Source organism: Geotrypetes seraphini, chromosome 1, assembly GCF_902459505.1.
Source record: "Geotrypetes seraphini chromosome 1, aGeoSer1.1, whole genome shotgun sequence".
Taxonomy (NCBI): domain Eukaryota; kingdom Metazoa; phylum Chordata; class Amphibia; order Gymnophiona; family Dermophiidae; genus Geotrypetes; species Geotrypetes seraphini.
Genome location: NC_047084.1, coordinates 404,834,221 through 404,849,126, shown reverse-complemented (window position 1 = coordinate 404,849,126; position 14,906 = coordinate 404,834,221). Strand labels below are relative to the sequence as shown.

The window sequence follows — 14,906 nt, the reverse complement described above, 5'->3', positions numbered from 1 at the left end:
TGATTTGTTCAGTGTCCTGTCCTGCACCATAGGCATCCTGAGTTGCGATAAAGTTTCCAAGCGAGAGAAGGGGAGGCTTCCCTTGCGCCGTGACTCTTTTTTTGCGTCATTAGGCATAGGTCAGCAAGGATGAAAACTTACAACTTGCTTCGGGCCTTCCTCGTTGCCGGGTCCTGCCTTCGCGGAAACAGAAAGTAGGCAGGACCCGGCTGCGAGAAAGGCCCAAAGCAAGTTGTAAGTTTCCATCCGTCGTTAACCAGTTTCCTGCCTGTCTCCTGCCTTAGCCCGTAGCGAACTCATGCTTCGGGGCTCTAAGGTGTGTGTGCCGGTTTCCCTTCTCTTCTTCCCCTGCCCTGGGACATAACTTCCGGTTTCGGAGGGAATCCGGCACGCATACCTTAGAGCCCCGAAGCATGAGTTCGCATCTCCAAGCCGGTGAGAGATGGTATTTTGGGGGAATTTTTTTATGTTGAGCGGCTGCAACAGCAGGATTCCTTATAGCTGAGCGGTAATCTAAATTAGCTGGGTGGACCGCCCGGTTAAAAAGCCCTGGGGAGAACACTGATCTATCAATATAGATATCCTGAATTTGATTGAAGTCGCCTCCTAGTATCACAGAACATGATCCATATTGTACCAACGCCAGCTGAAGGTCTTGGAAAAATTCTGGGTGATCCAAAACTAGAGCGTATATGTTGAGGAACACAAAATCCACTGAGTGCAACGCAGCATGCACCAAACACCATCTGCCATCTGTATCCGCCTTAGAGGAATGAATGATAGGAGAAAGTTTGTCATTAAATAATATTGATACCCCATTTTTCTTACGTTGAGTCGCAGGAGAATAGAAATGAGTGGAATATCCCTTGAGCTGGAATTTTAAAGCGGCAGCGGGTGGAAGGTGGGTTTCCTGTAGAAAAACCACATCTGAGTGTTTATTAGAAATATAATTAGCTATCTTTTTCCTCTTAATGGGATGATTCAAACCATTCACATTAAAAGAAAAAACATGCAAATCAGCCATAAGCCTTGGTGTGCAGTACTGAAGTGTAGCAGATAATACCCATGTTCAGGAAAAGCAGATAGCAGGTAAAATGCATAAAGTAGACACTCCTGTCAGAAAATAGAGATATAAAAAGCATAAAGAGAAAAGAGAGAAAGCTAGAAATGTCAGCACAAAGCATAGTCATAAAAGACCACACTGTCATGCGTACAGTAAAACAGTTTAAGGGTGCTCCTGTGAGCACAGAGATATAACACAGATGGAACAACTAGCAAAACCCCACACCCATACAATAGCAATAATATGAAGCTGGTGTGCTTATCAATATATGCAATATATCAGAAAAACAAGTGAATGCATTTTACACCAACAGGAGAGAAAAAAAACCACAGACTTAACCGTCAGCAGCACTACATATCAGCGCATTTTTAGAGATTCAAGAAATGCTGCTAGCTCATCTGGATCTGTATATGAAGTGGTACGGTTGTTGTAGGTTACTTTCATCCTTGCCGGGTACATAAGACCATATTTAGCTCCTATGTCTTTGAGCTCCTGACGGTGAGACAGAAATGCTTTTCTCTTCAACGCTGTGGACTTAGCCAGATCTGGAACAATGAAGAACTTCCTGCCCTGGTGAAGCAGCTGAGGTTTAGATTTTGCAGCTGTAAGAATCTGCAGCGTGTGTTGAAATCTAAGCAGCTTAGCCACTGTGGGCCGAAGAGTAGAAGCATGGGCAGAAAGATGAGAGGGCACGCGGTGAGCGCGCTCTATTTCCAATGGAGGAGAGAAGACTAGTCCCAGAGTTGCAGGCAGGAAATTAGACAGGAAGGAGATCATATCAGAGCCCTCTGATGATTCAGGTAATCCAATAATTCTCAGATTAGACCTTCTACTGCGATTGGAGAGATCCTCGATGTCCCGTTGCAGGGTGGTAAGCATTTTTTCATGTTTGTGTACCAGCGCTTGTGTGGACTGCAAATCAGCCATTTTTTCTTCCAGGGCATCAAGGCGGTGCCGCGCATCGACGAATTGGGAATTCAGCGCTTCTATCTCCCCCCTTATAAGTTTTGTTTCCTCGACCTGCTCTTGCACTACGGACCGAATTGAGCGCATTTCTTTTAGGAGCAGGTCGAATGAGGCCTCGTCGCCCTTCGGCGCCATTTTCTCCGGCGTGCTCGGATCTGGCTTGGGCCTCTTACCGCTGAGTGGCGCGGGTGTGACAGACTCAGTTTTCAGCGGTTTTGGAGGCGACATAGTAGGCGCGGGATACAGGATTGTATCAGTGGCGATTTTTTGCCAAAAAGCACTTTTGTTATGGATTTCTCACTGTCAGCATAATTCTGCTATATGCTAGCTTTTGGGGTCTATGACACTTGTGGCTGTGCAGGCACCATGAATGAAAGGGTACTGCTATAGTGGTGTGCCACCCCATATCCTTCCACATAATGTGGGCTTGGAAAAGAGGGTAATGGGCGAATAATGGCTGGTCACAGAATGTTGGAGAAAGAAGGGGATGTTGTGCTGGAATTGTCATTAATAAAGGAGAGGGCATAGTGCCAAAGTTGTTACCATCAAATGAAATGCCAAGTTTCATTTCTGCAGAAAGTACTGGATGCAGTGCTAACTCAGAGCTTTAGCAGGTGGGCTGGCACACAGTGGGTTGATATTAATGCATACCTTTATTTTCACTGATTTCCTTCTCAGCTTGTGATTTTTGTGATTTTCATTTTGAGAGCAAGAAGCATCACATGCACCTGTGGACCTAGAGGCTGTGGAACAACAGCTTCCAAGGTTTGTGCATTCAAGTGGTAGAGCAGCTCATAGGGCCATGATAAAGTAGTGCTTTGTACCCATATAAAATTCCTCACAAAAGTTGTCATGGAATTTCATTTGAATCAATCCATTATGCTTCCAGTGTTTTTTCCCAAGACTCATTCTCACCCTGGAGAAATGTCTCTTCAAACTTTGGATTGCAAATGAGCTTTGACTTATTACTTACATTGGACTAAGCCACACAGAACATCTCCTCAACTGTTCATGATCCCTAACAGGTTGGGCTGGCCTGTATCCAAGAAAACTATCTCCACATGTTTGGCGGCCTGTATTGCCTTCTGTTATGCTCAAGTTTTTTTTCAAGTTTTATTAGGATTTTATATACCGCCTATTAAGGTTATCTAAGCGGTTTTACAATCAGGTACTCAAGCATTTTCCCTATCTGTCCCGGTGGGCTCACAATCTATCTAATGTACCTGGGGCTATGGAGGATTAAGTGACTTGCCCAGGATCACAAGGAGCAGCGTGGGGTTTGAACCCACAACCCTAGGGTGCTGAGGCTGTAGCTTCAACCACTGCGCCACACACTCCTCCACAGGCTGGGCTGCAAATCAGGGGTCATGTGACAGCACACAAAGTCTGAACTATGGCAGCTTCAGTTGCTTTCTTACGTTCTACTTCTATTGATGAGATCTGTAAAGCTGCTACTTGGTCCTCAGTTCATACTTTAACATCTCACTACTGTCTGGAATCTTATTCCAGATGTGATGGTCACTTCGGCCAAGTAGTGTTGCAAAATTATTTTCTTAATAGCTAACACTCCCTCCATCCAATTGTAGTAAGCGAGGGAGTCCCACATGTGAGAATATGCTGCCTGCTTGTCCTGGGATAAAATACAGTTACTTACCATAATGGGTGTTATCCAGGGACAGAAGACAGATATTCTCACAACCCACCCTCCTCCCCTGGTTGGCTTCTTAGCTTGCTAACGGAACTGAGGAACTGTGAGCCTATTTCGGGCGGGAAGGCATTTGCACATGCGCAGTGTGGGCAGTCGCAAAGTTTCTAAAAATTTAAAGTGGTGATACACTTTTAAAGTTGTCCATTCTAGGGCTTTTTGGATGACATTGCCCACATGTGAGAATATCTTCCTGCTGTCCCTGGATAACACCCGTTACGGTAAGTAACTGTGCTTTTTCATTGTATTGAGGAAGAGCAGTTTTCAGATGGTCCGTTAATGTGGGTCAACTTTCTTCAGTGCGAGTAATTTTTATAAAGGTTATTCATCATGAAAGTATGTTAATAAATGACCCTCCTACTGAGGTGACATTCTTGAGGTGACTAAATATATATATGACTAGTCTTATAGCCCGTTACATTAACGGGTGCTAGAATATATGTGTGTGGGGGTTTTTTTTTCTCTCTCTCTCTCCTTAGCCGCTTTCTGTATTTCTGTCTGTCTTTTTTTTTTTTCCTTGGCTGTCCACTACCACCCCTTGCCATTCTCCCTTCCTTTTACCTCCCCTGTGTCCTCCACCACCCCATCACTGCTCACCTTATCCAGCAGAAGCCCTTTTCCCTTTGTTTTACCTCCCCCTGTCCATCATCACCTCCTTCCTGCTCCCCCTGTCCAGCAGTAGGCCTGTCTTCATTTTTCTGCCCCCCTCCCTGTTCATCAGCACCTCTTCCCCTGTCCATCAACCCCTTTTCTGCCCCTCCATTTCCCTCCCACCCCACTTCCCTGTGCAGTATTTTCCTCCCCCCCATACCTTCCTCCTGAACTGCATGCCCTACTACAACCGCCGTGGCCGACATCCGACTCGGGCCGCCGCGGTCTACATCCGCCTGGGGGGGGGAGAGGAAGAGAGAGAGAGAGCTTCGGGCGGCCAGCAGCCGCCGAAGGCATTGAGCATTTCTGTCAAGGAAACATCCCTGGTATCTGTTCATTTGAAGAGGAAACATGGTGTTGTGGGAGTAAGGGAAAGCCGTAGCAAAGATTGGCTGCCGCGGCCTGCAGCCGCCAACAGCCGCGGCGGCCGACATCCGACTCGGGCCGCCGCGGTCGACATCCGCCTCAGGGGGGGAGGAAGAGAGAGAGAGAGCTTCGGGCGGCCAGCAGCCGCCGCGGCCAACATCCGCGGCGGCCGTCATCCACCTCGGGGGGAGGGAGAGAGAGAGAGAGCTTCGCGCGCATGCGCACTCCTATCTACGGTGCCCTACAGCTCACAGAAAACGGATGCACGCTTAGGAAGTGCGCATGCGCGGCCTAGCATTTTATTATATTAGATGGTGGAGTGGATACAGAAAATTGAAAATGCAGATCAGTGTGTATATTGATTTACCTCCTGAACTTGTTTTTATGCATCTGGCTACATGGACGGTTGGCCTTGAGACCTTATTCCTCAAAAAATTAGTTAATCCATAAGATACAACCAGCCCTTTGTCATTTTCTGCCAACTGCTAAGCTTGGCAGCAGGGAGTTCTAGGCTGGGGAGGACTTCAGCTGGCAGGGCTTGGGCCTTCGTCCCAGCTATAAAAAGGGTGTAACATAACATAAAATTTTATTTATATACTTCAACACTTTAAAGTTCTATGTGATTTATAGGATGAAAGAGGACTGAATAATCACAGCAAAATACAAAATATCAAACTTTGAAATTTAGCAAATTTAACAATTTCCTAAAATGCTGATATGAAGCAGAACTGGTTATCAAATTACTAAAATCTTTATCTCAAATGGCAGCTTGAAATGGCTATAGTAGTTTAAAACCTTTTATATAAACAGTTTTTAGCCAATTGGAAAACAAGTAAAGAGTAAGCTGTGAACGTCTAATTAGCAAATATAAAGTGGTTCACAAGATAACTAAGTGCTAGACCAGACATGTGCAACTACGGTCCTCGAGGGCCGGAATCCAATCGGGTTTTCAGGATTTCCCCAAAGAATATGCATTGAAAGCAGTGCATGCAAATAGATCTCATGCATATTGTCGCACACCCGGTACTGGCTGGTCAGAATGGCTACCGGGCGGTGCGCAAAAACACAGTCCCTGGCGTGCCTTCACGGATTGAAGGCCCTGCTGGTGTTAATATGAGGAGCAAAAATAAAGTTCAGCACAGCCTAGTTCCCCTCAGAATAATAACTCTTTAATTCTTAACCCAGCTTCCTTCAGCCAGGTGGCTAATGCTTCAAAGGTTAAGGCAAAACAAAAGAAACAAATTCAAACAAAACTTGGTCTTGCCCAAGATTACACTCAGCCTTTCCTCAGGTAAATATAACAGTCCTTAGTCAGCTTGTTCACACCGGAAAAGGATAACTGCAAAAACAGGAGTGGATCAACTAGCACAGTCCTTATAGCAGTCAATCCTAAAAGTTCATTGCTCTCAAAGCACACTGTAATTGCCTAGCTGCAATCAGGCCTCTCCAACCAGCTTCAATTAACTGGTGGAGATGGGGAATTGCTTCCAAGTCTTCCATCTCAATCTCATTTGTTGGCCAAGAGTCTCCTTCCACTGCTGGATCCAGACTGACCCTTCCAAACTTGCTCTGCTGGCTTTTACCAGACCTGAGAAAGCCACGCCCTAACCTGAGTGGGGGATGGGCTGGCTTTTGCTGAGCCTTCTGTTGCTGCTCAATTAGCTTCAGCAGCTGAGTGCCAGCATGACTAGGAGCCTGCCTGCTAGGGTGCAATTTGCTAGGGACTGCTTTAGACTTAGGGAAGTTACTAAACTCATCCTGCTTCCCCTCCCCCCAGGGCTCCTGCTCTTGGGCACTCTCATAAGGGCTAGAGTCTTGCTGTCTGCTGCTGGAAGGGCTGCCACATTGATCAGCTCTCCTAAAGTTTAGGGGTTTTTGTCTTTTTCCTGGCACAAACCTAACTTCAGTGCCGGGTTTGTGACAATATTCATTGGTGAAATCCTGAAAACCCGATTGGATTCTGGCCCTCAAGGACCGGAGTTGCCCATGTCTGTGCTAGACCATGTGACACCTTTTAACATATACATCCAAATTTAAATATCACTCTTGCTTTGACTGGAAGCCAGTGTAGCCAGTGGAGTAGTAAAGAAGAGTTTCATTTTATCTGAATTGAGCTTCTACTTAAACTCACTCATCTACTGTTCAACAGTTAAAATTTGCAGTAGATATAAACTGTGTAGCTTGAGATAACGAGGAATAAATTGGAATCACAGTGGTTATAGTTGGGCCTGTCCTGAACCCAAAGTGGGTGGATCACTGCCCACTCAGGCCCACCAATGGCAACACCACTAGATTTGGGTACTAGCTGTTTTCTTCTTTCTTATCCAAGGCCCAAGCACAGCTGCTGCTTTTTTTGTACCTAGCAGTTATTTCTTTTCTGTCAAAACAGAACGAGCCTAAGATCTGGCACTATAGTCTTTCAATCATACTGCCAGGGGGATTTTTTCCCCTCATCATACCCCCCCAAAACCCCACCTCCGGCCTTATGTTTAAAATGTAAGTTACTAGTAATGAATAGACATGACGTTTTGTTTAGAGGTAGGTTTGTAATCAACTGTGTTGTTTTTTTTGTGGGGTTTATCTTTAGGAGTGGATTTTTTGCCCCCAGTGAAAACACCAACAGAAGTGATAGGGATGACAGCAGCCTATTTGCCAGATCTTCAGCAGTCATCTGCCTTGCAGAACATCTCCTTGAAACATCCCTTGACGGAAATACAGTAAGAATCTTTACAACTTCTTCATGTCTAGAAACAGAAAAGAACCCACAAATGAATTCCAGTGCAATAGGTGAGACATTCTAGACCAGGGGTGTCAAAGTCCCTCCTCGAGGGCCGGAATCCAGTCGGGTTTTCTGGATTTCCCCAATGAATATGCATTGAAAGCAGTGCATGCACATAGATCTCAAGCAGATTCATTGGGGAAATCCTGAAAACCCGACTGGATTCTGGCCCTCGAGGACCGACTTTGACACCTGTGTTCTAGACAGTAGGGTTCTCCTAGGACAAGCAGGATGAGTCAGCCACATATGGGTGTTGTCCCAACAGCTCCCAATTTGCGGATAAGCTTTCCAATAGCTCAGAGAGATTTTTTTTTTTCTCTCTGAGCACGTGCAGTGCCCGGGCCCTACTGGACATGCCTGAGCCCTACCCATTTCCCCCTGCTTCCCCCTAATCCCCAGTCTTTAGTTTCCGCCCGTTCCCATCGGTCGGATTTTCTACAGCTCTCCATTACAACTTTTCTACTCATCACCTTGAAGATGCCTGAATCATCTAATGCAGGAGGAGGATGAAAACACTAGATCCTCATGAATTGTGCGCCCACTGATTGGATCCGGCGCTCGAGGTTTCCGTGTTGCTTGCATTGTGCGCACATGTCACCATGTGCACGCAAGCTAAGAAAGAGGGCACTGAGAGACTTCATGAAGAGAAGTGAGGCCCAAGAATCTTCCTCCAGCAGCCATCCTCATCGGAATGCAGCAGCGGGGGATCCACAAGCTACAGTGGCAAGGAGCCTCCAGGATGCCCTGGCTCAGCTAATCCCCCCGCCTGCACTCGGCCCGGTAGAGAAATATCTCCCGGAGTCCCTGCATGTTGCCTCTTACAGCCAGCCTCTGCAGGGCAGCCGATAGGAGTCTCACCAGACCGAGAGATCTCTCCAGGAGTCCCTGCATGTTGCCACGTACAGCCAGCCTCTGCAGGGCAGCCGATAGGAGTCTCGCATGCTGCTGCGTAAAGCCACAGCCTCTGCAAGCAGCAGATCGGGGCTTTCACCCTCCAGACTGCATGCTGCCGCGTACAGCCAGCCTCTGCAGGGAGCCGATCGGGGTTCAAAGGTAAGTCCTATCTGCTTGTTTTTGGGAAAACCTCTGATAATCTGTTGCAGCCCCGAGGGCTCTGCCCCACCCTCCTCCCAATCTGAATTTAAGGAGAAAGAATCTCCCATGCTTCTTTCCCTTGGAGGGGACCTGCAGACCTCTCCCTCCAGCAGGAGACATGCTGCCCCAGAGTTCAGCTTGTAAAGGACATGCTGAAAAAAATAAATAAATAAACCAACTCGATGCTTCTTTCCCTCTTGGGGTCCTACAGAGTCTGCAATTCTCACCTCACCTCTCCCATCCCATCCCCCTCTCATGTCGGGACGAGGAGTCTGCCTTTCACAGCAGGGTGCTGATATCATCAGTGATGCGGCATGTCAGACCACGCCTCTCCAAACGTGGGGGTTTGAAACTCCTCAGCCTAAAGAGCAGTTCACTGCACTTCAGATGCTTTTCCAGCCAGCATGAGGGACTCTGTTACTATTCATGATTTCTATAGCACTGAAAGGCATATGCAGCGCTGTACAGTTTAATATACAATAGGCAGTACAGCAGGAGAAGCCCACTCAAGAGGCATTATCACTCCTCTTTCTCTGCCTCCAGGCACAGTGGGAAACGTAGCCAGGAGCACTGGCAGATGAAGGGGTGAATCCTGCCCCCTCTCTGCAGGCTCTCCCCCCCTCTCAAGAAGGACAGAGAAGGGCAGTGGAGTACATGGAGCCACCCAACCAGTCAAGTGGAGCAGCACATGAACCTGCGAATCACCAGGGGTGGGACCAGCAGCAACAGTTAATCCTCCTGCTGACCCACTCCTCTCTCAGCGTGCAAGACTCCCCACAATGTCCCCCTTTAGAGGGAGCCACGCACAACAACATGGCGTGGTCCAGCGGCATGCCATGCACCCAAGCAACGGAGGAACAAGCAACACACCAGCCTCCAGCCACGCCCCGAGTCACCATCCACAAAAATAAATAAATAATTTACTAAAAAAAAAAAAAAAGAAAACCCACAAACGAGGACTCACTCCAAGTCCTTCCAGAAACTCACAGCCTTTCCCAATATCCACGTGGGTGGACAACAAGTACCCAAGACAGAGTACTACAAGGCCTGAACTACCAGTACCAGTACTTCACGCAGGCAGTGGCGATTCCAGTCCACAAGAACCTCCTGGACTGCAGAGACAAGATTTGGCTGACTCCCTCTTCAGGGCAACCAACATCAAGGAGACTGGGATGAAGTACCAGATCTTTCCAGCCCAGGGATTCGACAATCCGTAGCAGCCATACATGGACATTGGCGCTTAAGAGAAACAGGGCAGCACGACCCCCCCTCCAACGCCCCGTCAGGGAAGGACCTGAAAAACCATGGTTTCCACGGGGAAAAAGACCTTCGAGGGCGCAATGCTGAGCGCACGAATTGCTGCGCTCCAGTTCCAGATGCGGCTTTATCAGGAGGCCAGTGAGAGAAAATAAATAAATAAAATAAAATAGGGACTCCAGCTCATTACCGAGCCAGTCCACACTGGCAGCAGTCTGTGCCCCAGCGCTCGCAACAGTAACATAACTGCTACGCAAACAAGCACCACCCGAGGGGCAGGGGCATCCAAGGGCAGCCCTCTCCCCAAGACAAAAACAGAACCTTGACCACCCTCCGGCCCAGCAGGATCAGATTGTCTGCGAAGGCTTGGCCCAGGATCACCATCGACCAGTGGGCCCTCAGCATCATCAAGCAGGGATTCCGAATTTGTCTCCACTCCCCCCCCCCGAGTGGGCGGGGCACCCTCCATCTGACGACCCAATTTTCCTGCAGCAAGGAGAGGACCTGCTTCGGCAGAATCAATAGAGGCGGTGACGAACAGAGGAGATCACCAAGGGGTTTCTATTCCAGGAACCCCCGCGTCACCATGGACAAGGACAACGCTCATTCCTGGATCTGTGCAAGCTCAACAGGTGCATACACAAGGTCCAGATGCACTCTCTGGGTACAGTCTTGGCCCTGTTACAGCCCGAGTATTGGCTAGTATCCCATGCATTCAGCCCACAGGAGGCATCGTCGCTTCTAAAGCCAAGACAGACGCCTCCAGTACAAGGTCCTGCCCCTTGGACTCTCAACGGCTCCAAGAGCGTTCACAAAGTGTGTGGCAGTGGCACATCCTCGCCTTCAAGGGGTGCGCGTCCTATCTTATCTCGACAGCTGGCAGCCCCGACTACCACCATAACCCTCCTCCAAGAACTGGGGTTCCTCATCAACTACATGAAATCCCACCTGATACCCACCCAGGGGATATCGTTCATCTGGACAGCCATCAACGCCACGCAGACCAAGGCCGTCCTACAGGACTACCAGATCGACGCCATGACATCCCTGGCCCAGTGCATCCCTGCCAGCAGCTCATCGTCAGCACGCTCCCTCCTGTGTCTCGGCTGCGGTCTTTGTTGTGCAGCACACCAGACTACACATGAGATCCCTGAAAGGGCACCTCAGACGTCACTGGGACCAGTGTACCCAACCTCTGACCACCCAGATACCCATTCGCCAGTCCATACACAAGATGCTTCACTGTTGAACGGCCCGAGATAACTTAGCGAAAGGGAAACCAGACCACCACCTCACCAGCTGGTGGCCACCATGGATGCCTCCAAACATGGAGGGGGGACACACTTTCTCGATCCTCGCACAGGCGTCCTCACTCCATATCTACCTACTGGAGCTCAGGGCCATAGGGAATGCCCTCAAAACCTTCAAACAGGCAGGGCAGTCCTCACCCAAACAGAAAACCAGGTGGCCATGCACTATATCAACAAACAGGGAGGGACAGGGTCAACCTCGCCATGCAAGGAAGCTTGCCACATGTGGGAGTTCACCAACTCCATTCAATGCCCCATCTAGGCAACTTACCTCCCGGCCTGCAGAACGACCTGGCAGAAAGACTCAGCCACCAGCTGGATCCCGATGAGTGGTGTCTCAACCCAGTGGCGATGAAGAAGATCTTCAGCACCTGGGGCACACCGATCATCGACCTGTTTGCAACCGAACCGAACTCAAAATACTCGACCTTCTGCGCAAAGAGATCAACCCATCGCCATCTCAGCCTCGACGGTCTGTCTGTGAGTTGGAACCACGGACTCTTATATGCCTACCCGCCACACCCTAAGTCCTGCAGAAGATCCTTCAGGACAGAGCAACGGTGATCATGATTGCAAGTACGAATTGTCATTGTTGACCAGTTGGTTTCTCACTGTTCATTGATTGTCATTGACCAGTTTCACTGTTCTGTGAGTTAAGTAGGTCTTCCAGCACTCCTGTCTAGACTGACTGTGGAATAGGCAAGTATGAATTTTCACATGCATGTATGAATTGTCACTGTTGACCAGTTGGTTTCTCACTTTTTGATTGTCATTGCCCAGTTCACTGTTCTGTGAGTATTATTGCTCAGTTAACACAGCACTTTATCTAAAACCTTGTTTCCACAACTTCACCTGCTTTGCCTGATTACCCTGCCCGGCTCGGCCTCCACAGCCAGGCGAGTGATGCTGACTCATCCTGCTTGTCCTAGGAGAAAGTGTAGTTACTTACCTGTAACGTAGGTTCTCTGTGGACAGCAGGATAGTCAGCCACACAACCCACCCGCCTCCCCATACGGCCGACCCGGCCACAGCTAGGAACATCCTGGGGATTAGGGGGAAGCAGGGGGAAATGGGTAGGTCTCGGGCATGCCCAGTGGGGCCCGGGCACTGCACGTGCTCAGAGAAAAAAAAAAAAAATCTCTCTGAGCTATTGGAGAGCTTATCCACAAATTGGGAGCTGTTGGGACAACACCCATATGTGGCTGACTATCCTGCTGTCCATGGAGAACCTACGTTGTAACTACACTTTATTTTCTTTTAGTTGCATGGTTGCAGAAAGAATCCACTCTGGATTTTTCACTCTGCCTGTATAGTACTTCATTGTGCAGTTTAGCGCTCTGTACAGTTTTTTCCTTTTGCATGCATGGATGCAGTTGTTTGTGTTCTGCTCTCCCCATTTTATTGCTTTAATTTGATGTTTCTGAATGTTCCCCTGTGTTGCTTTAATTCAGTATTTTTGAATGTTCCCCTATGTTCCCCCTCCTGAAAAATCCTAAAATCGCAGTTTTTTGAATTTGGGAAATGTGAAAAATATCGCAATTTTGGTGCAAATTTTGTGACGGTGGCCATCTTGGATTTTTAGTGATTTATTCTCTAAAGCACAGTTCTTCAACCGCCGGTCCGCAAAAAAATCTTGCCGGTCTGCGAAGGATTCAGGACCCCGCCGCAGCAAAAGGTGCCAGCGTCAGCTGACGTGCAACTTCCTGTTGCCGTCGCTATGCCGGCACTCCTGCCTGCCACCACCGGCTTCTCCGCACCCCCAGAAAAGCAGCGGCAGGTCTGTGTGCTTTTAACTTCGACACACAGCTGCCCCTAGGCAGTATTTTAGCGCGGTTTCATGAGGCAGCCTCGGGGCCTTTGGTAGGCCGGCCCACATCGCATCATCGAAGCGGACCGGCCTATCAAAGGCCCCGAGGCTGCCTCATGAAACCGCGCTAAAATATTGCTTAGGGGCAGCTGTGTGCCGAAGTTAAAAGCACACAGAGCTGCCGCTAGCCTACATCGAGGAAACATTTGCTGGAGAGGGAAGGAGGGAAGGGAGTAGAGGTGCTCCTAGACAAGGGAGGGGAAGGGGCTACTGCTGGCAGGGGAGAAGGGAAAGGGAAGGGATGAGAATTACTGTTGGATAAGGGGAGGAGAAAAGGGAGAAGGGGTACTCCTGGACAAGGGAGGGGAAGGGGCTACTGCTGACAGGGGAGAAGGGGAAGGGAAAGGGAAGAGAGTTACTGTTGGATAAGGGGAGGAAGAAAGGGAGAAGGTACTGCTGGAACATTGGAAGGAAACAGCTGGCAGGGAGATTAGAGGAGGGGAAGGAGTCAGTATGGAATGGAGAGATCAGATGAGGGAAAGGGGAGAGACAGAGGAATGACAAGGTAGAGAGAGATTGATTCTGGGAAGGGGGGGTCAGATGAAAAATAAGGAAAGAGGGACAAAGATGCTAGATCTGGTGTAGGAAAGAGGGGCATAGAAAGAACGCAGATACCATATGGGAGGGATAGGGGTAGGGGTAGAGGGCAGACAGTGGATGGAAGAGGCAGATGCTGGATTGAAGAGACAGAGGGCAGACACTGGATGGAAGAGAGTGAAAAGACGATGAAAGCAGAAACCAGAGACGACAAAAGGTAGAAAAAAATAATTTTATTTCTATCTTGTGATTAGAATATATCAGATTTAAAATATGTATCCTGCTAGAGCTGATGTTAGACATAACTGGGGAGTGCAAAGCCCAGGCAATGCGTCTTTAGCTTCCAGCTGGCTTAGGGCTTTCTCTGACCAGGAGGCAGTTGCCCTAGTTGCATTCCCCCTAACACCATTCCTGCCATGTGTGACTGCGGTATTCTGTTAGCATGATATTTGTGTAGCATTCTGTAATAATTTGGCTTATTCAGTTTTCTTGATAGTAGAGGGGATATATGTGAAGGGAAGGGGAGACGGGGGTTTTGTTGATCCTTGCCCTGTATTATTTATATTTATAAAATGACAATTGTACAGAATATTGTTTCTTTTTATACTTTAATAAAATATGTTCAGTATAAAATCATAACTATTTGAGGCTTGTGCGGATGGGATCAGATGGTTAACGGGACCGAGCTCGCGAGGACAGGGCGGCAATGGGTTTTTTAAAATTTCAGTCTTATTAGTTTGCCGGTCCACAAAATAATTATTTTATTTCCGCCGGTCCATAGGTGTAAAAAGGTTGAAGAACACTGCTCTAAAGCTCCCAGCTTCTTCAAAACTGCAAATTTACCTGGAAACATGCTGGGATGGAGTCCTTGGGCTCTCTTCTTGTGGCTTCTTGCCAGGATTGCGCATCTTTAGTGCTTTTAGAGCATTTTTGCGCCACATGTTACTTGGTGCAGCCAGGGAGAGGGTCACAGTGTCCAGCTTAGCCTCTCTCCTACTGAAGCAGGTGACCGAATGCTCCTCTAGCCCAACAGGGCGGCTTTTATGGATTTCAGAGCTTGGTATGGCTGGTAATTCCTTCCACTAAGTTTTGGGCCCTGCGCAGCCTCAGAAAAGATTAGTTTAGCCACCTTAATGTGACCTATGCCCCAGGAGCCGGACATCTTTTCAACATTTTTGAAATTTTTGTGCTCTGGATTTTGGACCACTGTGTTCTGCCGTTGTGCAGTCCCAATCTACCTACATGGCGTCTCTAAGTGGCATTATTCATTGGACACATCCTAGACTCACCATGACGCGATGCTTGCGCTG

The 14,906-nt window shown here is 48.3% G+C and overlaps 1 protein-coding gene across 1 annotated transcript in view; it reads left to right on the top strand.

The window, feature by feature from the left end:
- TBC1D2 (TBC1 domain family member 2) overlaps positions 1 to 14,906 on the top strand; it is a 523,004-nt gene that overhangs the window by 155,085 nt on the left and 353,013 nt on the right. Inside the window, exon 4 of the mRNA XM_033918140.1 lies at positions 7,339 to 7,468. Coding sequence (XP_033774031.1) covers positions 7,339 to 7,468 — 130 coding nt within the window. The remainder of the gene's footprint in view (positions 1 to 7,338; positions 7,469 to 14,906) is intronic.